Below are 27262 nucleotides of genomic sequence, written 5' to 3'. Positions count from 1 at the left end.
CTGGCACGTATGTGCTCAGAGGTGCTAACTGTTAATATACTTAGTACAGAGCTTAAAACCCCATCAATTATGTGTCTTCCTTATTGAAGTGAATTAGAAAAAAGCAGGGAACATCATAATTGCCTTTCATTGACATTTGGCCTTTCTTATGATAGGAATTATCCCACTGAAGGAAACCATTTTCTTCTTAGAGATATGAAAATAAAAATTGGCTTTGCTTGGGGCATCTGGGTTGCTTAGTCAGTCAAGCATCCAACTCTTGATTTTAGCTCAGGTCATGATCCCAAGGTCGTGGGATCGAGCCCTGCATCAGGCTCCATGCTAAGCATGGAGCCCGCTTAAGATTCTTTCTCTCTCTCTCTCTCTCTCTCTCTCCCCCCCCTTCTCCTTCTTTCTCTCCCTCTCTCCCCCTCTCTCTCTCTCCTTCTCCCTCTTTCTCTCCCTCTCTCTCTCTCTCCCCTTCCACCCCCTCTCCCCACTCACGCTCTCAATCTCTAAAATAAAAATTAAAAAAAAAATTGGCTTTGCTTTTTGGGTTTTTTCCTCCAAGAACACTAGAAAGACCTATTCTAGGCAAACAGATCTTGTTGTCTTGACAACACAGATTGCCAAGAAAATAAGTAAACAAAGCATCTGAATCTTATTTTTAAGAAAACTTGGACAGTACAAGGGAGGGGCTGAAAAGTAAGATTTAAAAATTATCCCACTGGGGCACCTGGATGGCTCAGTCGGTTAAGCGTCCAACTTTGGCTCAGGTCATGAGCTCACAGTTCGTGGGTTTGAGCCCCGCATCAGGCTCTGTGCTGACAGCTCAGAGCCTGGCGCCTGCTTCGGATTCCGTGTCTCCCTCTCTCTCTGCCACTCTCCCTGCTCACACTCTGTCTTGCTCTCTCAAAAATAAATAAACATTAAAAAAAAATTTTTTTTTAACTATCTCACCACATAGGACAGCATCATAAGCTCCTGCCAAGGCTTTGTCTTTTCCTTTGGGAACTGTTCTATGTTCTACTCATGGTGTTCACTGGAATATTCCACTCTCCAAACCTTGAACATCCAGGTAGAGAGAGCAGGATAAATCATGCTGATATACTTAATTCATTGAATTCCTTCCCATTCAACAGGAAAGTAGAAAAACACCGGTTAAAAAAAAAGAAAAAAAAAAAAAAAAAGCCTGGGAAGTTTCCCTTCAATGAGCAGTGAGATTAATATGTTTATTAGTCTCAAACATAAACAACAGCATAAAAGGAGAAGTCGGCAGGGACACAGATGAAGCTCTTCGTTTGTCTTAGATGTGCTACGAGAAAGAAAAAAATCAGTGTAATACCCAAAAACATCAGGGCAAAATGTAAAATGCTCTGAACAAGTAGACGCATTCAAGGCATATAGGTCAATACAAAGGTGGTCCCGGGATGAGGTTGAGAAGCCTGTACACCGGGACTGATCCTCACTAGTGAGGGGGCTGGATTAGGCCAACTCTCTGAGGCAGTTTCCTCAACTGTAAAATGGTATTTGGCCGACAAGCATTAGAGATGGTATGTGTGGAAGTACCCAGCACAGTGTCTAGCCTATATTGGGCACTAGATAAATGACAACTATGTGCCCGATGAACTGGAAAAGAATGTTCACAAAAACATTACAGTGCTTTTCAAAACTCCAGGAACAGGCAGCTCTAGGGTAATGTAGCGACTGGGTTGGATTCCCAGCTCTGCAACCTACCAGCTGTGTGGCCTTGGGTGAATGAGCGACTTAATCTCCTTATGCCTCGGTTTCCAGTCTGTTAAACGGGATTAATGCTGTAGCCAACTTCTTAGGATTGTTGTAAAGATTAAATGTATTAGTATATTTACATAAATTACAACAGGGCAGTCTGTTAAGTGTTAAAATATTTGCTCCCATTTGCCCCAGGCCTGGAAACACTCAACACCAAACCTGCTGGTAGAGTTCCCACCATGCCAGGCCACTGGCTTGGGTCACTACACCTTTCTTCTCTGTAAGTTCTCTGGTGTAGACCCGAAGGGCCACTGGCTATATAGCTTCAATTCCCTCCTCACCAAACCCTTTCCCCGTTTAAACAAATCATCATTTTGTTACACTCCTATATTAAACCACCCATAATTACACCAGTCTGACTCTTCCCTCACCAAATGCTCCACCAGGAAAAAAGCCAATGAGTTGTAACCCAGCTATGAATGTGGGGGTCACTCTGCTGTTTCCAACTGAATTGTGCCGCTTACCTGGTTTAATGCTCTACTTAATAGAGGCTTTGTATTTTTACTTTGCACTGGCCCCACAAATCATGTAGTTAGTCCTGGTCAGATCTGATGATTTCTGGTTTTTAATGTTGATGCATGAGGGGTCGGCTGAGCAATGTTGTCCCATCTCTTGAGCCTTCTTACACTGAGACAGAGTGATCACTTCTTAGGCTAGAAAGACTGTAGTTTAAATACATGGGCCAAAACTGACATCAGATGAGAGACTAGATTTGGAAGAATAAAAAGAAACTGGTAATTGTGGTTACTACCTGGGAGGAAGAATTACTTTTTACTATACAGCCTTTAAGAATATTTAATTTTTACTATCTCCATATATAACCTTTCAAATTAATTTAAGATTTTTAATTTTTTTTAACATTTATTTATTTTTGAGACAGAAAGAGAGCATGAATGGGGGAGGGTCAGAGAGAGAGGGAGACACAGAATCTGAAGCAGGCTCCAGGCTCCAAGCTGTCAGCACAGAGCCCAACGGGGGTCTTGAACTCACGGACCATGAGATCACGACCTGAGCCGAAGTCGGACGCTCAACCGACTGAGCCACCCAGGCGCCCCTAATTTAAGATTTTTAAACATCAACATACCACTTACTGTCTCTATCTCTACAGAGTCTCTTGTTTCCAGAGCGGCTGTCTTTAGCCGGCAAATGCTCCCTATGAGTGGGAGTTGTTTTACGCTGTTTCAAAGAGCCCTGGAGATAAATTATTTCCCATCCGAAGGTTTAAATTTAACGGAGAAAGAGCCAATGATAGAAGCTGAAAAATTTGGTTGGTTCCTTGTTGCTGTTTTGGACTTGAAACAGAGTGATTTTCCTGTGAACACTGAGGGATAAGATAAATTTGCAAAGCAATAACTGGTTCTGCTTAATGGCAGGGTTGAGATGCGTAAATTAGATACTCTACATATTTGAGTGATAGCATCCGCACACCTCTGAGCTTTAGACCTTTTCTTAATTTATAATCCCCTCATTCATAATGAATTCCTAGACTTGTTATCATCATCCTTCATTTATATAGTTAAAGAGAGAAGAAGTACAGTAATGTAGAAGACAGAAGAAAACAAATACCCAGAAAGTGACTGAAATCTGTTTCTTGTCATTGGTCCAAAAACCATAAAAAGATCTTTTCCTTCTTAATTTCCAGTCAAGAACCAACATGTGCTTACAAGCACACACAGGCCCACCACAACCCCCCAGCTCAGTCCAACAAAGCAGGGAAGCTTCAGAAAGAAAATCTAAGTCTTAGAGAAACCTCCACTGACCCCCTGGAGAGACCTGCCGATACTCAGAAGAGCTGATGTCTGAGCATAGGTGCTAAATACAAACTCCCGTGATGATGCAGAATGTGCACAGATCCTAAGAAGATACTGGCAACTTTGCCCAGAGAGAACATAACCTTTAACACTTGTAATAGCTTATTAATAAAACAGCTGTTTATCAACAAAAAGTTGGTATCTTTTGCTATCAAAAAGAAAAGGGAGAAAACAAGTATGTATATTCTAGCAACAAAATAAGACAAACTAATCAGAATGCAGTTTATTGATAAGACAGACATCAAATACATCATTTACATGGAGGGAGGGGAAGTCCAAAATCTTATATTCTGTATAGCAGCCCAGCAGGGATGCTCTCACTAGAGATGATTTATCAAGGGCACCCCATGAGAGGGCAGTTCCTGATGCAGCTGCCGGAAGAGCATCGCGCATCGGTTCCTCTCCTGGGTCTTCCCCAAGGTGTGGTAGAGTCTGGCCTGGAAGTAAACAACATCTCTGATTTGCTCTTTGCAGTCGACCTTTGCAAAATAGTTCTTGGCTTCATTGAGATTCTCAATGGCTGCCTCCAGAGCTGACGGAAAATGGGAAAAAAGCACACATGTTTAACTCAACACTTTGCATACAGTTTTCAAAACCTGACATCTACTTTCATTGGGTTAACATGTACCAGAGACACTTTTATACTCTACTCTTTGAGAAGAAAAAAGTACACTAGGGGGAGGTTTTAAAAAAGGCCTTTAGTCCTGATTTCCAGCCTGGTACTTGGTTCTGTAGGGTTAAAATAATCATTTACTTGCCCTCAACCTTCACACCAAGCATGCATGTCAAAGCACTTTAAATACTGCATAAATCTTAACATGTATTTGAGAACTTAAATACTATCCCAAATTTAATGTCTTCCTTCTTCTGGGTCCTAAATTTAATTTTTTTTCTGCAATAGTATTGCATAGCAATCTTTGTATGGTTCCCTACCTTCTGCTTTCTTTGGTGGATCATAAGCAGCTGCTGAAGCCACCTGGCACTTGGCCACCAAGAACATGGCGCGGCCTTTGTCCAGGACAGCCCCGTCAGCCAAGATGGGTTCAATGGCCATGTGGAGAAGACTTAAGGCCTGTTCTGGGATTCCAAGGATGAGCTGAAAAAGAAACATTGTGGTACTGTACTTACCCACACCCACTGCCCACTACAGAAAAGGCTTCATTTCTGAACCTTCTTTCCTGAATGGCCATGTCTGGCTTATGTTTTCCCCGACATGTACTACATTTAATATGCACCACACTCCTAGAAAACACTGTATGACAATCTGACTTCAGATTATGATGGATATAGCAGGTAGTAGTTATTCACACTATAGGAAGGTTTTTGTCTTTACAACAACATTCAGAATCAATATCCTTTAGCTTGGTGATTCCAAAGTGTTAAACTTATTGTGCAAGAATCATTGGGAGAAGGGGAACCACTAAGAAATAACTCGAAAGTATACTGTAAAATAAACAAGAAACATCCATTTAACACAAAAGAAACAGTAATGGAGGAACCGAGGAACAAAAGAGATATAAGAAATATATAGAAAAAAATAGCAAAATAGAAGTCCTTTCAAATCTATAATTACATTAAATATAAATGAATTAAACTCTTCAGTTAAAAAGCAGAGATTAGCAGAGTAGATTTAAAAGAAACATGATCTGACTATATGCTATCTACAAGGAGACTCACTCTTGGTTAAAAGACACAAATAGGCTTAAAAAAAAAAAAGACACAAATAGGCTGAAAGTAAAAGGACATAAAACAGATACTCCATACAAACAGTAGCCAGAAGATAGCTGGAGTGACTACACTTATATCAAACAAAACAGACTTTAAGTCAAAAACTGTTACAAAAGACAAAGGATATTATATACTGCTAACGGGTCAATTCATCAAGAAGACACAATTATAAACACATATACACCAAAGAACAGAACTTGGTAAATTCTACGAAACATTTAAAGAAGAATTAACACCAATCCTTCTCACTCTTCCAAAAATAGAAGAGAAAGGAACTCACTTTGTAAGGCCACTGTTACCCTAATACCAAAGCAAAATAAAGATATCATAAGGAAAGAAAACTACAGACCAATATCCCTTATGAATACACATGCAAAAATCCTCAACAAATACTAGCAAACCAAATCCAATAGCATATTAAAAGGATCATACACGGGGGCACCTGGGTGGCTCAGTCGGTGAAGTGTCTAACTCTTGATTTTGGCTCAGGTCATAATCTCACAGTTGTGAGATCAAGTCTTGCATCGAGCCCCACACTGGGGTCTGTGCTGGCCATGAAGCCTGCTTAAGATTCTCTCTCCCTTTGCCCCTCCCCCACTCACTCTCTCAAAAAAACAAAAAATCATACATCATAATCAAGTAGGATTTATCCCAAGAATGCAATAGTAGTTCAATATGTGAAAAAATCAATGTAATATACAATATTAATAGAATAAAGGAAAAATACCACATGATCTACTCAATTGATATAGAAAAAGCATTTCACAAAACCCCAACAGCTTTTCATGATAAAAATATTCAGGAGTAGAAGGGAACTTCCTCAACTTAGTACCAGTGCATCTATGCAAAATCCACAGTTAACATCATAGTTAAAAATGAAAGACTGAAGGATGTCCACTCTCACCGCTGTTAACATAGTGTTGGAAGTGCTAGCATCAGCAATCAGACAACAAAAGGAAATCAAAGGCATCAAAATTGGCAAAGATGAAGTCAAGCTTTCACTTTTTGCAAATGACATGATATTATACATGGAAAATCGGACAGACTCCACCAAAAGTCTGATAGAACTGATACATGAATTCAGCAAAGTTGCAGGATACAACATCAATGTACAGAAATCAGTTGCATTCTTATACACTAATAATGAAGCAACAGAAAGACAAATAAAGAAACTGATCCCATTCACAATTGCACCAAGAAGCATAAAATACCTAGGAATAAATCTAACCAAAGATGTACAAGATCTGTCTGCTGAAAACTATAGAAAGCTTATGAAGGGAATTGAAGAAGATATAAAGAAATGGAAAAACATTCCATGCTCATGGGTTGGAAGAATAAGTATTGTTAAAATGTCAATACTACCCAAAGCTATCTACACATTCAATGCAATCCCAATCAAAATTGCACCAGCATTCTTCTCGAAGCTAGAACAAGCAATCCTAAAATTCATATGGAACCACAAAAGGCCCCGAATAGCCAAAGTAATTTTGAAGAAGACCAAAGAAGGAGGCATCACAATCCCAGACTTTAGCCTCTACTACAAAGCTGTAATCATCAAGACAGCATGGTATTGGCACAAAAACAGACACACAGACCAATGGAATAGAATAGAAACCCCAGAACTAGACTCGCAAAAGTATGGCCAACTAATCTTTGACAAAGCAGGAGAGAATATCCAATGGAAAAAAGACAGTCTCTTTAACAAATGGTGCTGGGAGAACTGGACAGCAACATGCAGAAGAATGAAACTAGACCACTTCCTTACACCATTCACAAAAATAAACTCAAAACGAATAAAGGACCTGAATGTGAGACAGGAAACCATCAAAACCCTAGAGGAGAAAGCAGGAAAAGACCTCTCTGACCTCAGCCATAGCAATCTCTTACTCGACACATCCCCAAAGGCAAGGGAATTAAAAGCAAAAATGAATTACTGGGACCTTATGAAGATAAAAAGCTTCTGCACAGCAAAGGAAACAATCAACAAAACTAAAAGGCAACCAACGGAATGGGAAAAGATATTTGCAAATGACATATTGGACAAAGGGCTAGTATCCAAAATCTATAAAGAGCTCACCAAACTCCACACCCAAAAAACAAATAATCCAGTGAAGAAATGGGCAGAAAACATGAATAGACACTTCTCTAAAGAAGATATCCAGATGGCCAACAGGCACATGAAAAGATGCTCAACGTCGCTCCTCATCAGGGAAATACAAATCAAAACCACACTCAGATATCACCTCACGCCAGTCAGAGTGGCCAAAATGAACAAATCAGGAGACTATAGATGCTGGAGAGGATGTGGAGAAACGGGAACCCTCTTGCACTGTTGGTGGGAATGCAAACTGGTACAGCCACTCTGGAAAACAGTGTGGAGGTTCCTCAAAAAATTAAAAATAGACCTACCCTATGACCCAGCAGTAGCACTGCTAAGAATTTACCCAAGGGATACAGGAGTACTGATGCATAGGGGCACTTGTACCCCAATGTTTATAGCAGCACTCTCAACAATAGCCAAATTATGGAAAGAGCCTAAATGTCCATCAACTGATGAATGGATAAAGAAACTGTGGTTTATATACACAATGGAGTACTACGTGGCAATGAGAAAGAATGAAATATGGCCCTTTGTAGCAACGTGGATGGAACTGGAGAGTGTGATGCTAAGTGAAATAAGCCATACAGAGAAAGACAGATACCATATGGTTTCACTCTTATGTGGATCCTGAGAAACTTAACAGAAATCCATGGGGGAGGGGAAGAAAAAAAAAAAAAGAGGTTAGAGTGGGAGAGAGCTAAAGCATAAGAGACTCTTAAAAACTGAGAACTGAGGGTTGATGGGGGGTGGGAGGGAGGGGGAGGGGAGGTGATGGGCATTGAAGAGGGCATCTTTTGGGATGAGCACTGGGTATTGTATGGAAACCAATTTGACAATAAATTTCATATATTAAATAAATAAATAAATAAATAAATAAATAAATAAAGTACATTAACAGAAAAAAAAAAAAAAATGAAAGACTGAAATCATGCCCCTAAGATCAGGAGCAAAAACAAGTATGTACATTCTTGCCACTTCTATTCAGCACTGTTCTGAAAGTTCTACATGGGGCAATTGGGCAAGAAAAAGAAATGAAAGGCATTCAAATTGCAATGGAAGAAGTAAAACTCTGTATTTGCAGAGTTACATGATCTTATATACAGAAAACTTCTAAAGAATCCTTAAAAACCTGTAACAGGTATTAAGCAAGTTCAGCAAAGTTGCAGGATGTAAGATCAATATACACTAGCAATGAACAATCCAAAAATAAAATTAATTTTTAAAATTCCATTTATGATAGCATCAAAAAGAATAAAATACTTAAGAATAAATTTAGCTAAGAAACTGTAAGAATTGTACACTGAAAACTAGAAGACACTATTGAAGACATGAAAGAAGACCTGGGGGGCGGGGGGAGCACCTGGATGGCTCAGTCGGTTAAGCATCCAACTCTTGATTTCAGCTCAGGTCATGATCTCACAATCCGTGCGTTCAAGCCCTGCATCGGGCTCTGCACTAACAGTGTGGAGCCTGCTTGGGATTCTCTCTCTCTCTGCCCCTCCCCTGCTTGCTCTCTCTCCTCTCAAAATAAATAAATAAAATAAAAAACTAAAAAGAAGACCTAGGGCACCTGGGTGACTCAGCTCGTTAAGCATCCAACTCCTGATTTTGGCTCAGATCATGATCTCATGGTTCATGAGTTCGATCCCCACACTGGGCTCTGCGCTGGCAGCAAAGAACCTGCTTAGGATTCTCTCTCTCCCTTCCTCTCTCTCTGCTCCTCCCTGCCTCAAAATAAATAAGTAAACTTAAAAAAAAAAAAAAAAGAGAAAGAAAAAGAAATTAAAGAAGACCTAAAAAAAAAAAGACAGCCTGTGTTAATGGACTGGAAGATTTAATAGTGTGAAGATGGTAACACTCTCCAAATTCATCTACAGATTGAACACATTCCTTATCAAAACTCTAAATACTATTTTTCCTGAAATGGACAAGCTATTCTAAAATTCATATGGAATTGCAAGAGAATACCAACAGCCAAAATGATCTTGAAAAAAGAAGCACAAAATTAGAGAACTCTTACTTCCATCCTAATTTTAAATTTACTACAAAGATATAATAATCAAACAGTGTGGTATTATCATAAGGACAGATCAATGGAATAGAACTGAGAGTGCAGAAATAAACCCATACATTAATGATCAATATTTTTGACATGGATGCCAAGACTACTCAATGGGAAAATAACAGTGTTTTCAACAAGTAGTGCTTTGACACCGGGATATCCATATGTGAAAGAATAAAGCTGGACTCCTACCTCATGCCATATATAAAAATTAACTCAAAAATAGGGCACTTGGGTGGCTCAGTTGGTTGGGCATCTGAATCCTGATTTTAGCTTGGGTCATGATCTTAGGGTTTGTTTGCTTGGGATTCTCCCTCCCCTCTCTCTCTGCCCCTCCCCTGCTCTCTCCCGCTCTCAAAATAAATAAATAAACTTTAAAAAAATTAACTCTAAATTGATCAAAGACCTAAATGGAAGAGCTAAAACTATTCAAAACCTTAGAAGGAAACATAAGTATAAATCTTTGTGAACTTGGATTAAGCAACAGTTTCTTAAGGAGAACATCAAAAGCACAAGCAACAGGGGTGCATGGGTGGCTCAGTCAGTTGAGTTCTGACTTCAGTTCAGGTCATGATCTCATGGCTCATGAGTTCAATCCCCTTGTCAGGCTCTGAGAGGCTCTGTGCTGACAGCTTACAGCCTGGAGCCTGCTTTGGATTCTGTGTCTCCCTCTCTCCCTGGCCCTCCCCTGCCTGTGCTCTGTCTTTCTCTCTCTCTCTCAAAAATAAGTAAACCAAAAAAACAAAAACCAAAGAACTTAAAAAAAAAAAAAAAGCACAAGCAGCAAAAGAAAAAAAAGGATAAATTGGATTTCATCAAATTTTAAAACTTTAGTGCATCAAAGGACATGATCAAGAAAGTAAAAAGACAACCCCGAGAAAAGAACATATTTCCAAATCATGTATCTGACAAGGGTCTAGTATTCAGAATATACAAAACAATCTTACAACTGAACATCAAAAAGACAATAACCCAATTAAAAAGTGGATAAAGGACTTAGACATGTCTCCAAAGAATATATACAAATGGCCAAGAGCACACAAAAAGATGCTCAATATCATGAGTTATTAGAAAAATACAAATCAAAACCACAATGAGATAGAACTTTATAGTCAGATGGGTATAATACCAAAAAAAAAAAAAAAGGAAAATAACAAGTACTGGCAAGAACATGGAAAAACTGGAACCTTCATACATTGCTGGTGAGAAGAGATGGTGCAGTCACTGTGGAAGTTTGGTGGTTCCACAAAAAGTTAGATATGGAATTATCATGACCCAGCAATTCTACTCTTAAGTAAATCCAAGAGAAATGAAAACATGTAACTACACAAAAACTTATATGTGAATGTTAAAAGCAGCTATTCAGGGGCACCTGGGTGGCTCAGTTGGTTAAGCATCTGACTCTTGATTTCAGCTCAGATCATGATCTCATAGTTCGTGGGATCTAGTGGGATCTAGCTCCAAGTTGGGCTCTGCGCTGACAGTGCAAAGCCTGCTTGGGATATTCTCTCTCCCTCTCTCTCTAAATAAATAAACAATTTAAAATAATTTTTTAAAGCAGCTATTTATAATAGCTGACCCAAATGTCTACCAACTGATGGACAAAATGTAGTCTATACATCCAATGGAGTATTATTCAGCCATTAAAAGGAATGAAGCGGGGCACCTGGGTGGCTCAGTCGGTTAAGCTTCCCACTCTTCATTTCAGCTCAGGTCATGATCTCACAGTTCATGGGTTTGAGTCCCGCTTCAGGCTCCACACTGATAGTGTGGAGTCTGCTTTGGATTCTCTCTCTCCTCTCTTTGGCACTCTCTCTCTCAAAATAAATAAATAAACTTAAAATAAATAAAAGAATAAAAGAATAAATAAATAATAAAAGGAATGAAGCAGTGACACATGCTGAACATCCCATTCAACATGAATGAACCCTGAAAACATCTTACGAAGTGAAGAAGCCAGACTACATAAGGCCAGATATTGTATGATTCTATTTATATGAAAGATCCGGAATAGGCAAACCCACAGAGGCAGAAAGTAGCTTGGTGGTTAATGGGAGTTACTACTTAATGAGTCCAGGTTTCTTTTCAGAATGATGAAGATATTCTGAAATTAAACAGTGTTGATGGCTGCAAAACACTTTAAATATTCTTAAAACCACTGAATTGTACCCTTTAAAATGATTAAAATGGTAAATTTTATGTTACGTGAATTTTATCTTAATTGAGAAAAAAAATCACTAGAGCTGGAAAACAGATTAGAGTCCTCTGCTCCTTCCCTAGAGATTCTGACTCCATGTTTCAAGGCAAAGCCAGATATGTAGATTTTTTTTTTTAATGTTTATTTATTTTTAAGAGAAGGAAAGCACAAGTGGAGGAGGGGCAGAGAAAGAGGGAGACACAATCAGGATCCAAAGCGGGCTCTGTGCTCATAGCAGAGAGCCTGATGTGGGACTTGAACCAGGAGCTGCAAGATCATGACTTGAGCTGAAGTCGGATACTTAACAACTGAGCCACCCAGGTGCCCCCAGATATGTAGATATTTTTTAAATCTTCCCAATTTTTTTTCTTGCTTCTTTTTTTTAATGTTTTGTTTATTTTTTGAGAGACAGAGAGAGCATAAGCAGGGAAGAGGCAGAGAGATAGGGGGACAGAGGATCTGAAGCGGGCCCTGCACTGACAGGCTGTCTGGGGCTCAAACTCACAAACCTTGAAATCATGACCTGAGCGGAAGTCAGATGCTCAGCCAACTGAGCCACCCAGGTGCCCCTTTTCTTTCTATCTGTAAAGTTTATTTATTTATTTTGAGAGAGAAGGAAAAAGCACGAGTAGGGTAGGAACAGAGAGACCAGGAAGATAGAGAATCCCAAGCAGGTTCCACGATGTCAGCACAGAGCCAGCCCAACGCAGGGCTTGAACCCACAAACCATAATGTAAAACATGATCTGAGCCAAAATCAAGAGTCCGACACTCAATGGACTGAGCCACGCAGGTGCCCCTTCCTAATTAATCTAATGCATGGTTTGGGAAATCTCTGCTTTAGTTAGTAAATTCTCCTAGCGCCAGTGAGTTCAAAACGCATTCATTCAATAAATATTTATTAAAAGCCTATTATGTAGAGGTCCTACTAGGTACCAGAAGATACAGCAAGGAGAAAACAAAGTCCCTTTTCTCACGGCCTTTACATTCCTCAGGGGGAGACAGTAAACAAACATAAAATACCTTTTAACTTCCAAAACCTTTCAATGAACACACAACTTCCTCATTTCTTTATTTATCCCCTTGTTAATCAAGCAGAGCTCTGGGCCAGCTAAATCATTAATATGATGCAAGTGTCCTCGATGAATGGGTGCATCCCCTTTATTAGATACACAGCTCGGTATAGCCACCAGGTTCACAGCTTCAGACTTCCCTGGAGGGCTTACACAATGAGACTGTATTCCCAGACTTCAGTATTAAGAAGTCAAAGCTCATTATTATCCCTTTCAAAACCAAAAAGCAGTAACAGACTAAGCAGTTCTTGAGCACAAATATGTGCTATAAAAACAGAGATCAGCTTACCTGAGCAAAAGCCAAGTTCAGCACCGTTTCGGAGGCCAAGTACTGTAACCGGTACTCCTTGGAGAGGGCCAGAGCCTGCAGGAGCACAGGCAGCGCGATGGTAGGGGAGGAAGACCGCCAGTATAGCTCGGCCACAGACAGCAGGACACTGCCCACAAAGAGGAAGACATGGGATGAGAAGATCCAGCACAAAGGACCACCTGTAGGAAATGTTCAAGGGACCTCCCTTACCTGATCACCATTTCTGTATTCCTGATTTTCTGACAATGAATCAACAATTTTTGCAAAAGCTTGTGCGCCTCTGACATTTGGTTCTGAGCTTGTAGTACAATTGCTTTTCTGACACAGAAACAAAATAAACAAATGGTTATGCTGATATTTTACCAGGGTTGCAAGTATAGTCACTTTCAGGGTTACAATCTACTTCCTCAATTAGACTGTAAACCTTCCAAGGGGAAGAACTTTGCCTGATACAATTTTTGTTAAAAGAGGAGAAAAAAAAGTGTGCGTGTGTGTGTGTGTGTGTGTGTAAACACATGTGTATACACCCCCCCCCGGCACCCCCCCCCCCACACACACAAGAAAAAAACAAGTCTGGAATTACAGATATTAGAATGTTCGTGATTTTCTCTGGGTGATACTTATTTTCTCCCTATTACTCATCTGTATTTTCTAATTTCCTGTAATAAATAGGAAAAAAAAGTTTTTTCCTAAGCTAAAGTTAATAAATTAATACACACAAAAATAAGAATAAAGCCATTTAAGAACTACCTTATTCTGGGGCTGGAATCTTCAAAGTTTCCTACCTGTATACACCCTCTATGCTGTTAAGAGCTGTGATTCCTGTAACAAGTGAATCAGCCAAATGGTATTTGCCATCATTCATTGCTCTGTCAAACTGTATTTTTTGATCACATAGCATCCATAGCTAATAAGAAAAAAAAAATTGAGGACAAAATGCAAGTGTTCACCTCGTTGAATATTCAACAGATATAAAAATATTTCAACATTTTTGAGATTTAAAAATTTTTTATAAATATTTCAAGGATGTAAAAAAGCCCTAAGAATGAAGTAACAAACACATGTGTGCCAATCACCAACTTTGTCAAAACACAACATTTTGATTTGCTTCAGATATTACTGCATACTAACAAAGTCTTTTGCAAATTCCATTCCTCTCTTTCTTTATCCAAAGTAAGCACCTGGGGCACCTGGGTGTCTCAGTTGTTAATCTGACTTCAGCTCAGGTCATGATCTAATGGTTTGTGAGTTTGAGTCCCGCATTGGGTAAACACGAGCCCCGCTTCTCTCTGTCTCTCTCTCCCTCTCCCTCTGTCTCTCTCTATGTCTCTCTCTGCCCCTCCTGAGATTCTCTCTTTCTCTGCCCCTTGCTCACTGGCACCTTCTTTTTCTCTCTCTCAAAAACAAACAAACAAATAAATAAATAAAACCAAAGTAAGCACCTGATTTGGTGTTTATCATTCCCATTCATGTTTTTATACTATTACAGCATATTTTCTTACCCTTTAACAATATATAGTATGATCTTGTAGGTTTTTAAATTTTGCAGAAAGTAAATACTGCTGTACTTTATGTATCCTTTGACAACTTGCTCTTAAGCTCAACAGTATTTTTCTGGGACTTACACATGTTTTGTGTGTGTGTGTGTGTGTGTGTGTGTGTGTGTGTGTGTGTTTTTATTCAATATGAAATTTATTGTCAAATTGGTTTCCATACAACACCCAGTGCTCATCCCAGCAGGTGCCCTCCTCAATGTCCATCACCCACTTTCCCCTCCCTCCCACCCCCCAGACTTACACATGTTAATACAAGTAGCTCTAGTTCATCCTTTCCACTAACGAATAGTTCTCAATTATACGAATATCTGTTCTCACAATGATGAGTATTTAGGTAGTGCCAATCTTTCACTCTTCTGAACAATGCTGCAATCAACATTCTCGTGCATCTCTGCTGGTGCAAGAGTTTATGTCAGGTCTACAGCAAGCAGTGGAAACATGGGTGGAGGACATACACAACTTCAATTCAATACAGTGCCCATTTGTTCTTCAAGTGGGTTATACCAATTTATACTTCCCACCAGTAATATCCTTGCCAACACTTGGTACTGTCAGATATTCTACCTTTGGCCAATCTGATAGGTATGAAATATCTCATTACTGTTGTCTGGTATTTCCCTGACTGCCAGCCAGACTGAGCATCTTGTCATATACCTACTGGCCATATATGTTTTTTCTGTGAACTGTGAATTGCCTTTTTTTTTTTTCTTCAACAGCTAGAACTGTCACCAAAACCGTTCCATTGCATTAGCACTGCCACAGAACCACCTTAATTCTTTCGTTCCCACATCATCCTTAGGTGCTATCATCTCCCATCTTCTATCTTATGTGCAGACCACCTTCCCAGCTGGGCACTTTGAATTCAGATCATAGCCTGCTGAAGGCAGCGATGAGGCCCAAGCACACTTCACACGCAGAGGGGCACCCACACTATAGCTAATGCCATGGAGCCAACAACCTGTGGGAGTGGCAGCCTCAGTGACCAGCACTAGGAGACTCCCAGGCCATGGTCTCTTAAGATTTCAAATTCTCTAATCCATTGAAGACTAAACTTGGAAAGGGAGGGAAGAAGAAGGGGCTCCTGTAACAGGTTTCTCAGCCCCATTAGAGATAGATAAAGTGCAATAAGGAACACAGGGCCTGGGACTGCTTTATAAAATTAATTCAATTCCCTCTGGGCACAACATCTTCCCAAAGGTTATTTAATTCCGGGAGGAAGAGATTAGAGTTGCCAAGTAAGAGACACAGCACCAAACTGAGACCTAATTCTTGATCTGTCCATGGACAGGGATGATTTTCTTTTCTTATTTCCACACAGTTAGAGATATAAGGAATACAAACTTAAAACCATGAAGACAGAGAGAAAAAAAGTTCCCTAAATAAATCTTTAAATCTTGTATCAGAGTTTATTTTTCTGCCTTTTTTTTTTTTTTTTTTAATATTTGCTTATTTTTGAGAGAGGGAGAGGGAGAGAGCGAGTGAGCGCACATGTGCATGCACGCAAGTGGGAGAGGGGCAGAGAGAGGGAGACACAGAATCCCAAGCAGGCTCCAGGCTCTGAGCTGTCGGCACAGAGCCCAACATGGGGCTCACACTCAAGAACTGTGAGATCATGACCTGAGCCAAAGTCAAACACTTAACCAACTGAGCCACCCATGCATCCCTCTGCCTTCTTTTTATTTTTTTAAAGTTTATTTATTTATTTTGAGAGAGAGAGAGAGAGAGAGAGAGAGAGAGCAAGTGTGGGAGAGGCAGACAGGGAGAGAGAGAATCCCAAGCAGCCCCTGTGCTATCAGCATGGAGCCCGATGCGGGGCTCAATCCCTCAAATCCTGAGATCATGACCTGAGCCAAAATCAAGAGTCAAACACTCAAATGACTAAGCCACCCAGGCGCCCATTCTCTGCCTTGCACAGACCTTAGAGGCTGGTATGCATCTATATTGACCTCAATGCACAGATAACACAGAAAGGAACCAAGACACAAGAAACCGAGAGGAAGCCTTAAAATATTCCACTCTGACAACAATACAGTAAAAACGGTCTCCTCAGAAATAAATCGGATGCCATGCAAAAGTCAGATTACCTGGGCATGCTGACTATTCGGCGGGAATCGTTCCTTCAAGTGCTTCAACACTTCCGAAGCTGCAGCAAAACAGCCCTAAATGGAAACACACGAACTGATGAACACACCTGTGTTGAAACTACATCGGCTACACCACTCATAGGATGTTGCTATGATTCACCTGCTTGTGGTACAGCACCCTGGAAGACATGAAGCAGAGACTGTCATACATCAGGGGGTCATTTTTTTTTTTTTTTTAGGTTCTAGTATATTTTGTTCATTAAAATTTTTTTTTAATTTTTTTTAACGCTTATTCATTTTTGAGAGAGAGGGAGAGACAGAGAGTGGGTGGGGGAGGGGCAGAGAAAGAGGGAAGCACAGAGTCTAAAGCAGGGTCCAAGCTCTGGGCTGTCAGCACAGAGCCCGACGTGGGGCTTGAACTCACCAACCGTGAGAATATGACCTGAGCCAAAGTTGGATATTTAACTGATGAGCCACCCCCTAAATTTTTTTTTTAATTACACATGTAACGAATGCATGTTCACTCTAGGAAAAAAACTTACAAAATACATGTAAACAATAAGAAAAAGGCCAATTTTAATTTCACCAAAGATAATCACAGGAATGTTTGGGCACATATCCTTCTAAACTTCTCTTATGCACATAAATAAAAACATACACATATTCTAAAAAAAGGCATACATGCTATTTTTGTAAATTACCTAGAACACTGTTTACTACATGGTAGGCATATTTTTTGACTGAATCAATCTTTCCAGTGTTAACAAATACAAAGTTATATCATCATAGTATTTTATTAGGTAAATGAACTATGATACATCTAAATGACCTCCTAGTTTGGGATAGTTTGGTCGTTTCTAATTTTTTCCATTTTAAGGATGCTACAGCGAATATCCTGGTGCACACACCTTTGTGTAACTGTCCACTTGTCCAGTCCTTTCCTTAGGATAAGACCTTTGAAGTGGAACTGGCTGGTCAAATGGTAGGCACTCCTAAGCCCTTTGATACACAGTGCTAAACTACCCTCCGGAAATGTACCGAGAACTTTCATAACAGCCTTCTATGTCTTTCTCCTACCACAATTTTTAAGCATTGCCTATTTGGTGAAACTAGTATTTCACTGTATTAATATGAATTTCTTTAATGACTAGATTGAAAATTTTTCATGTTCTCTGGTCATTTATATTTTTTCTGTGAATACATATTCATCTTTTTTTATACCCTTATGTTCCTGCAATGTTTCTTATTGACTCCAAAAGCTTTTCAATGTGTCCTAATCCTTTGATTAGATGATATACCTTCTGTCTACAGAGAAGCTCAGTTAGACCAAAAGTGAACTTTTATTTGAAGTAAATTAAGTAGAAATTACACTGAATTATAATAAAACATCAATAATCTTTTTATTCTTAGGACTTTTAACTGGCCAGTCTTGCCAGTTATTTCCACTGACTGCCAGAGGGAGTTGGGCATGCGGATCGAGGTGGGTTGTCAAAACTTTAGGCCAAGTAGAGAGACACACATTGCAGTATCCCCCAAAACACCCCCCACTGCGACCTGCCTCTCCTTAGGCTGGAAGAAGAATACCAGATGGTCTAGAATCACACAAAAAGAGCAAGAGGCTGGCTGTCTTAGTACTTCCTCTGGGTTACAGGAGGAAGGTTAGGAACTGCAATTCAGACCCTGTAACTTTTTTGTAGGTTCACTCACACCCAAGTCATGGCCATACCAAAGTACAGCAGCACCCAGTTTATTTGGAGGTCAATTTCAGAACACAATTCGAAGCACACATAAAGGAAATAAAAGAGCAAATGGAGATTCATGATAAAGCTGTCTTCTCCACAGTTGGCCAACTCAGTTTCACAGGTGCCTCCCTAACGTGTATAATTAAAAATGTGACAATCATCAGCCCTATGGGTACAGCTACCTGGTTGATGTTCTAACACTAGAAAAGTCTTTCCAAGACAGATTGAGGACAAGGCGGGAGGAGACTGAATTGAAATTAAGAAGCCACTGCCTAGGAGCCCTGGGTGGCTCAGTCGGTTAAGCATCTGACTACGGCTCAGGTCATGATCTCACGGTTCATGGGTTCAAGCCCCACATAGGGCTCCATGTGGACAGCACAGAGCCTGGAGCCTGCTTCGGATTCTGTATCTCCCCCTCTCTGCCCCTCCCCCGCTCACGATCTGTTTCTCTCTCTCTCTCTCTCAAAAACAAAGAAACATTAATAAAACGTTTTTTAAAAAAGAAGAAGCCACTGCCTATGTTGTAGCTGTGCAATACTAAAGTTCCCCAACACATCCTGGCCACTGGAGCCAGGCAATGATGGGTCAGCAGGTTTTTCACATAAGTCTAGGGATATAAGGGAGATGAAGATGGAAATACTAATACAGATCCAACAGCAAGAAAAATCCCCCAGGAAAAATCATAGACGTCTAATAATTGGCCTTGGAGAAAGCTTCAGGGTTTAGACATTGAGCCAAGACCAAGATTTTTTTAAGTAGATTTTCAGTCCAGAAGAAAAAAAAAATCATTTCTATCCTACATAACTCAAAGGGAATTGAAAGGAAGTTATCCACTGTGTAAGGCTGGGGTTGGTGGGGAGAATCTGACTTCAAATAGCCATATGGGAAAACTTAAAGTGGCATGTGAATTATATCTCAATGAAGTTGTTGGGGAAAAAAAGTCGCACGAGGCTCACACCAAACCTTAACTAAAGGTTCATCGATTCATTCATTACCAGTTGCTCCACTTAACCATGGTACCAGGAGAGGAAAAGAGATGTTAAAGAGGTTCCAGTGTCATTAAACAGGTGGGGGAGAACCAAGAATGAGATGAACGTGCAGATTCCTGGGGAAAGCAAATGGCAAGTGCAGCTAGCTGGCAGCTGTTTTGCTGTCAGAAAGTGTGGGTGATGCTTCCCAGGTGCAGGAAGAAGGCAGCTGATGAAGGTGCATGTGGGACCCATCAGCCAGAGTCCATCCATCCCCTGTGTCTCCAGAGATACCGAAAGGATAGTAAAATGCTAAAATAAGTTTAGTGGAAGGAAGTATTTATAGACTTCTGAAAGGGTGGACACCATCCATAGATCCTCAGGTTGCAGATTAGGGAATACTGAGTGCTATCATACAACCTAACAATAATGGACGCCACAGAGAAGTGGAAAAATGTTATATGATCAAGGAAATGCACTTATAGCCAAGGCAGTGCTTACTGAGATACAGAGCTTGGGTAAGAGGTTTCCCTGACTCCTTTCCCATGAAAGGAGACATTTTGGAGCAAAGGAGAGAGAAAGCCTACAGCAGCATGACAAACCCTTTAATCAATCCCCTATAAACACAATCCTGTAAAATTACAAGGTTACATCCAATTCCCACCGTCCTTCTTAGGAGCCAATCAGACTTGGGCTGGAGACTTAACATTAACTGGTGTAGATATAGGACTTAGCTCCCTGGATCTCAGTTTCTTGTTCTGTGAAATAGGGAGACTAATAAGGCTGAGAATAATGGTGCTATTATAAGAATTCAGTAAGATAATGCAAGTAAAAAACCAAGCACAGGGCCTGGCACAGAACAAAGGTACATGAAACATTAGCTATTATCATTTCAGCAATACTTCTACTATGCTTTCCCAGCTCCTATAAACATACATAGCTCTACTACCTTAGGTTTCAAAGACTCCTTTTTATTCCAATTGTGACATAGAAACAGCTGACCTCTTATTCTCCTTGCCGATGCCACAAGAGATCCCAAGTTCAACAAGCTTTGTAGACTCCACACCCAGTCCATCTCCATTGACGGGATTTTACCCTTTCTGCCCCCTGCATCCAACCAGACCTGTCCAAGACATACCCAGTGCTTTTCCCCAGCAGCAGAGGAAAGAGACGGCAGAACCCCCACTGCTCCGGGAGCACGGAGGCCCAGCCACCAGCCTACCTGCTCTGCGTGCAGCTCTGCGAGGTGGCAGAGGGCGACGGCAAACGACTCTGTGTTGTTCTGCTGCACACCCGCATTCACCGCCTCCAGGCTGTTCATGCTCAGCAACATCTGGGCTTGCTGCAGCGCCATGGTGCTGGGCGAGGACACGGGAAGGAATTCCCTTCAGTCGAGAGCCCCAGGCTCCCCTCAGCCACACCCCACAACTCCTTGAGTGGGAATGGAAGGGAGCTAAGGCCCTCTGCAGGCTCTGGCTTCACGGGAGCAGCTGCCTCCCACCGTCCGCCCTCCTGCCCTCAGCACAGGGAAAGCAGAAAAGCACCCTGAGTGTGCAGCCCCAAAGGAAACATGGAGAGGTTATGGTACAACCGGAAGTTCCAAGCCGTAGACCCCCCCCCCCCCCCAACTGCCTCTAATTTTCCCTGTGGTCACAGTGTGTTAATTAGTTTTCACGGATAAATTCAGACCCGATGCCATCCTGGCACCATCTGCTCCGGCAATGCAAGCAGTGGCCAGTGTTCGCAGCTGTCTCAGAGCGCATCATGCCAAAAAATCATCTCGAGCACAAAAACAAGACTGCTGAAGGAGGCACTTCCTTTCATTAGCAAATTCCTAGAAAGAGCAGACTGTCTAGGTGGGAGGTGAGGTAGTGACAGGGCTCCAGGATTAAAAACCTGGTTCAAGAAGGTGATTTCCAAGCTAAAGGAGGCCAAATGGAAAATTAAACCTGGGACTAAAGACACTTCAGAGAACACACCTTGGATAACGGGGAAGCCCAACCTGAGCAAATGTGGCTCATGCCTCCCATGGACAGGAAGCGACATTCCAGAGATTCCCATCCCAGATCACAGGGGCATGGTGCTTGGAACCAGACCACCTGGGTCTCAGCCTTGGCTCTGTCACTTGCTAATGACATCTGTGATCTTGGGCAGATCAGATGTGTGAACCTGAGAGCTCAATGACCAGTGACCTCACAGAGCAGTTGGGAGGAGTAAATATGAATGAGCATAGGGAAGAACTCTATAAAGTTTGTGCAAAGTATAAAGTGTTTTAAAACTATAAGCATTTTCTTTAATCCCCTGCACGAACAACTTTCATCAAAGGCGGAAATGACTTGCCCGTTTGGCCTTTCATAGAACCACTCTGCTAGCTTCTGCTCATAGCTGGAAGGATGGCCCCTTCAGCCTAGACAGTCGGCTTGAAGACCCACCTGCGGCCATAGAGTCTCCAGATGGCTGTTTTCTGTGCAATGCTGATATCGATGAGCTCTGACAGGCTGTGTTTCCAGTGCAGGAGGTCAGAGTCCTTAAGGGCATCCATCAGTTTGTTTGCCGTCTTCCCAGCAAAAGCCCTCTGCTGAACAAGGGACTGGATTCCCAGGGAGGCAAGGTACTAAGGGGACAGATGTACCCATGATGAAAGGTAGAGATTACATGACAGAATTTGTTTTGCTCTTCAGAAATTTGGCATATTTCACGTTTCAGCACATGTAAACCGACAGCATTATTTAAAAGGAAAGTATCTACAGCCTGACCCTAACCCATACGAAATGTGCTCCCGAGAAACTGGAGCTGGAAGAGAGGCGGATGGTAGACCTGGAAGAGCCAGGGCTTTGACATAAAAGGGGCTTGGACTTAAACACTTTCTCTGCTATTTATTCTGTGACCTAAGGGTCAGTTAGCTTCTTAGCCAGCCTCAGCTTCCTCATCTGCAAAATGGGTATCTACCCTATCATAAAAAAATATTCTAAGAATTAAAATAAAACAGTATGTGTCAAACAGTGCTGGGAACATTATGGAGTAGGAGACTTTTTAAAGGATGCCTAATTATGAGCATAATTATCTTTTCATTAATTTCTGGTATAATTTTCAAAGATGAAAGCACAACTTAAAAAAGTCAGCTTAGGGGCACCTGGGTGGCTCATTCAGTTAAACATCAGACTCTTGATTTCAGCTCAGGTCACAACCTCACAGTCTGTGGGATGGAGCCCTGCATCGGGCTCTGCGGACAGAGCTTGCTTGGGATTCTCTCCCTCTTTCTCTGCTCCTCCCCAGCTCATGCTCTCTCTCTCTCTCACACACACACACACTCTCTCTCAAAACGAATAAATAAACTTAAAAAAAAAAGTCAGCTTAAATTCATAACAAAAAATTGTACTTAAGATGTCTATCACTTATTTTAAGGGGCATCTTACTTTTATCATTATATTCAATTCTGTACATACAAGTTTCCTTTCCCAAAATGAGTCAAATGGACAATTTACAGATTTTAAAAGCATATACAGTGTGTCAACTATAATTTTAAGAAAACATATACATTAAATTATTACACATATTACTTTCAGTTCTTCTGGACCTTGCTGCAAACCTCACGAGACGGAATGCTTAAGCAGCCTCACTACCCTTCGTGCATGTAGCTGTCAGCAGATGTTTTTGAGACAGAAGAAGGTTCTTTGAGGAACAGTAATCTAGATTCTGACCGTCATTACTACTACATGTGTGGAGACTATGCCCTTTAATTGCCCCTGAGTATTTGTCACCAAGGACTAAAACTCAGGTCCTTCCCTGTCACTCAAAATAAGAAAGGACAAATGTGCCTGTCAGGTTTACTGGTTCCTGGCTTTGTTTGCTTTTGGAACACGGATCAGCAAACATGTTCTATAAAGGGCCAGGTAGTAAATAATTTAGGTTTTGCAGGCCACATTTGGTCTCTGTCACATATTCTTCTTTGCTGTTGTTGTTGTTTTTACCCGCAACTATTTAAAAATGTAAAACCCATTCTTAGCTTGAGGGACATATAAAAGCAGGCAGCAAGCCAGATTTGGCCCATGGGCTGAAGAGTTTGCCAACCCCTGATTTAAAAATAAACCTTTCCTGAAATTTTTCTAAGTAAATATGTGGAAGTCAATGTTGATCAATAAACTAAATAAGGACCTCATCAAATTGATAAGTAGAACTTTTATAGATGTTATTAAGATAAAGGGAGCAGAGAGAAACCCATCAAATAGAATTTAGTGATTTCATTAATAATTAAGGTCATATGAAACTACCAAGAATAAAACCACACCATTTATTTAAATAATCTCACAGGGAGATGAGCCTTACCGGTAACCCAAAATGTACTGCCTTCTTCACAGAATGCTCTAGCAGAACATAGCTATCGGATCTCTTCTGCCCCAGGACATACAGCCAGCTCTGGTAAGAGAAATCATCAGGATGTATCCTAACTATGATAATGCTTAACGTTCTGTTCAAATATCAGTGTGGTTATAAGAAAGATTCAGCAAGAGAACAGACAAATCCTCTAAAATTCTCTTTCATAAAGTATGAACCTAAATGAAAACCATTGAACACATTAAAACTGTCAGACTGAAATAAACAAACCACTGATCTTCACCTCTGACAGCAGTGAGTGGCAAATGTCCCAGGGGAAAAAAAAAACATGAAGCCCCCACATGGCCTTTAATTGAGAAATCGAGATTCTCAGGGACTGTTCAATGAAGTCTGTGTTCTACCTATGCTTGGTGTTTACACTTTCACAAGAGGATGTCTCATCAAGTTACTAGGTGTTGTATTCACTTTTTTGTTAATGCCAATGTTTAATGTGTTAGCTTTGCATTAAAATCTGTAGACAAGAAATTCCCCCGCAAAGAGAAATAGAAATCATGAATTAAGAAAGATAATAATGATGGGTTGCCTTTCTGAATTCCCACAACCACCTAACTAGTTTCCCTTCATTGCTAAGGACCTTCTAACAGCAAAACAACCCATTTCGAACGGGACCTTCAGAAGGCCAACTCAACACAGGGGCAAAACTTCCGAGACAGGAGGGGATGGCTCACCAAGCAATGCTGGAGACACACATGATCGTTGGACTCCTGGGCAATCCTAATCGCCTCTTGCAGGGCGAGCTCTGCCTGCTGACTAGAGACAGACCGAACATTAATAACTCATTAACAATCACAAACATGTTCAAGCATCTTCACAGGAAGGCATCTGTACGGTAATTCATCTGAGGTTGGAAGCTCTAGCAATGACCTTATTCCCTCAGAGGCACTTCCTCCCCCAGCAGCGAGAAACATTAACAGAGGAGACAGAACATGTCCTTTCTAAGGTGGATTTCTACTACAAAGGGCAAGAAGGAAGGGCTTTTCTTGATCTCAGCTCCTAAGATTTTTATTTTAATTGTCTACCACTGGGAGGATGGACAAGGAGAGGATACAATATTTCACTTTTCACTGCACTCCCTTCTGCATTATGTGAATTTTTTTACAATGGCATTTGATAATTTTGTATTTTTTCAAAACTAGTTTTAAAAAGTATTTTGAGGATACTCACTTCTGAGATTTTTTTCCTGCTGACGTGGTTCCCCTCCATCTGGGAGATCTGAGCTAATCTCAAGATCTGCAGAAATTCAGCCAACTATCCTTGGCCCTACTGAGCTGTCACCTCTGAAAACACCCACAGAAATGCAATCTGTAACCCACCTTGTAGTGTTTAATTAAATACTACTGTTAATCACTTTCTACTTGTTAATTTTATCTCTTCAACTACTTTATAAGCCTGCAGAGGGTGAGCTCTTAAACTTTGGGTTTCCCAGTGGCAAGTCACAGAAAAGAAGTTCATAAACACAGGGTTACTGAAGATCTCAAAATAGAATCAATGGGTATCACTTATTTAGGAAACATTTACATAAGGAATTTTCTTTCACCTCTAGCATCAGCCTCACGCAATCCATTTTAATTAGGGAGAGCTGGTGTGTTCCTCAATAACCACTTGTTTGAATAAAGAAACCAGATACATCTATCAAAAGGTAGATTCCCAGGTAGATTAAAGACTGCTTTAAATCTCTATTCAAACATTAAGTTAGCAGGGGTACCTGGGTGGCTCTGTCAGTTAAGTGTCTGACTTTGGCTCAGGTCATGATCTCACGGTTCATGGGTTCGAGCCCCACGTCGGGCTCTGTGCTGACAGCTCAGAGCCTGGAGCCTGCTTCGGATTCTGTCTCCTCTCTCTGCCCCTCCCCTGGTCATACTCTTTCTCTCTCTCTCTCTCTCAAAAATAAACATTAAAAAATATATGTGTGTGTGTGTGTGTATACATATATGTATATATGTGCGTGTATATATATATGTATATATACAAATACATACATACATTAAGTTAGTAGAGCTTAGAGAGGGCTGACCTGCTACCTTATTAAACAGAGACTCACAAATTGAAGGAGTGATCTGTGCATATAGCTGGAGAAGTGTCCCTTATTAAAACAACAGCACTCCCTGACCCTTTATCCTCATCTATCACCTGGATACATTACACTTATGTTTAGTGTTGTTTATGGTTTATCTCCCCCACTGGCAAGCTCCATGAAAACAGCGGCTTTTTTCCCCCTCTTTTTTCACTGCTGTAACCTCAGCATCTAGAACAGCACCCAGTACACCATAGATGCTCAATAAACAACTATAACGATTTTCAAGAAGTCTCCACAATCCTATAAGCTACGTGACAGAGATGAATACGGGCCCACAGCTCCAGGACTAGAAACAAAGAAGCATGGACCCGAGTAAATTTAGCAATTAATTTCATGCAGTTAGCTACGTATCTGTTGATAATATTGTAAATATAAAGAAATTCTGCACAACAGATTATTTGTATCTAGAATGCTAGATACATATTTCTAAACCCTAGCAGAAACTGGTCTAAACACAGAAATCGGTTAATGGTAGATACTACAAATAGTGTTGCTATTTATTATGACAACTAAAAAATGGAAGGCCCCAATTAAGAGGTCATTACAGCTGGGCAGGCAAAAAGAAGTCGACTGTCAAAAGATAACATGGAATCTCATAAAATCATGGAGTTTGGAGTAGCCTTGAACCTTCCTGAGTCCAACTATCAATGTAATGCTTAAATTCCCTCATTGACACCTCTGGTCTAGGCTTGAGCACCCCACTGGCCCTTCCTTAGAGGTTCCATGTGGAAAAACCTTATCATGAGGAAAGCACTGTCTTTCCCTTGCACATCCTAGCTCTCGTTCTTCTCCAGGAATCTAAGCTGTCTTCACATGACCTTTTACTACATGAAGATGCCAAACACGTGCTTGGCTAAATCATTTTCTCTCCAGGCTCACCATTCTCATACCCTTCCCACACTGTTCATATGACATGGCTTTGAACACCTACAAGGAGAGTGTCCCCTACACAAGCTCCAGCCTGTCAATGTCCCTTTTAAAATGAGACAATCAGAAATTAACAGAGGGCCACCTGGGTGGCTCAGTCTGTTGAGATCCGACTCTTGATTTCTGCTCAGGTCATCATCCTAGGATTGTGGGATTGAGACCCATGTCAGACTCTGCACAGAGCTTGCTTAAGATTCTCTCTCTCAGGGCTCCTGGATGGCTTGGTCGATTAAGCATCTAACTCTTGATTTTGGCTGAGGCCATGATCTCACAGTTTCTTGAGTTTGAGCCAGAGCCTGCTCGGGATTCTCCCTCGCTCTCTGCCCCTCCCCCCCCCCAAATAAATAAACTTTAAGTTTCTCTCTCTCCCCCTGTCCCCCCTTCCCCTGCTCATACTCTGTCTCTCAAAATAAACTTTTTTAAAAAGTTTCTCTCTCTCTCCCTCTGCCCCCCTCCCCTACT

General features: G+C 40.9%; 1 protein-coding gene across 1 annotated transcript in view; it reads right to left on the bottom strand.

Annotated features, from left to right (window-relative positions):
- Positions 1–3789: 3789 nt before the first annotated feature.
- Positions 3790–27262, bottom strand: part of ANAPC5 (anaphase promoting complex subunit 5) — a 43810-nt gene continuing 20337 nt past the window's right edge. Inside the window, exons 8-17 of the mRNA XM_019467521.2 lie at positions 24465–24546; positions 23728–23817; positions 21834–22015; positions 20624–20759; positions 16692–16766; positions 13837–13958; positions 13262–13369; positions 13031–13178; positions 4515–4677; positions 3790–4113 (exon numbers count right to left, since the gene is read on the bottom strand). Coding sequence (XP_019323066.1) covers positions 3902–4113; positions 4515–4677; positions 13031–13178; positions 13262–13369; positions 13837–13958; positions 16692–16766; positions 20624–20759; positions 21834–22015; positions 23728–23817; positions 24465–24546 — 1318 coding nt within the window. The 3' untranslated portion in view covers positions 3790–3901. The remainder of the gene's footprint in view (positions 4114–4514; positions 4678–13030; positions 13179–13261; positions 13370–13836; positions 13959–16691; positions 16767–20623; positions 20760–21833; positions 22016–23727; positions 23818–24464; positions 24547–27262) is intronic.

This window comes from Panthera pardus, unplaced genomic scaffold (assembly GCF_024362965.1).
Source record: "Panthera pardus isolate Hobbes unplaced genomic scaffold, ASM2436296v1 HiC_scaffold_15, whole genome shotgun sequence".
NCBI lineage: Eukaryota > Metazoa > Chordata > Mammalia > Carnivora > Felidae > Panthera > Panthera pardus.
The sequence above is the reverse complement of the archived record's forward strand: the minus strand, read 5'-3'. Positions and strand labels throughout refer to the sequence as shown.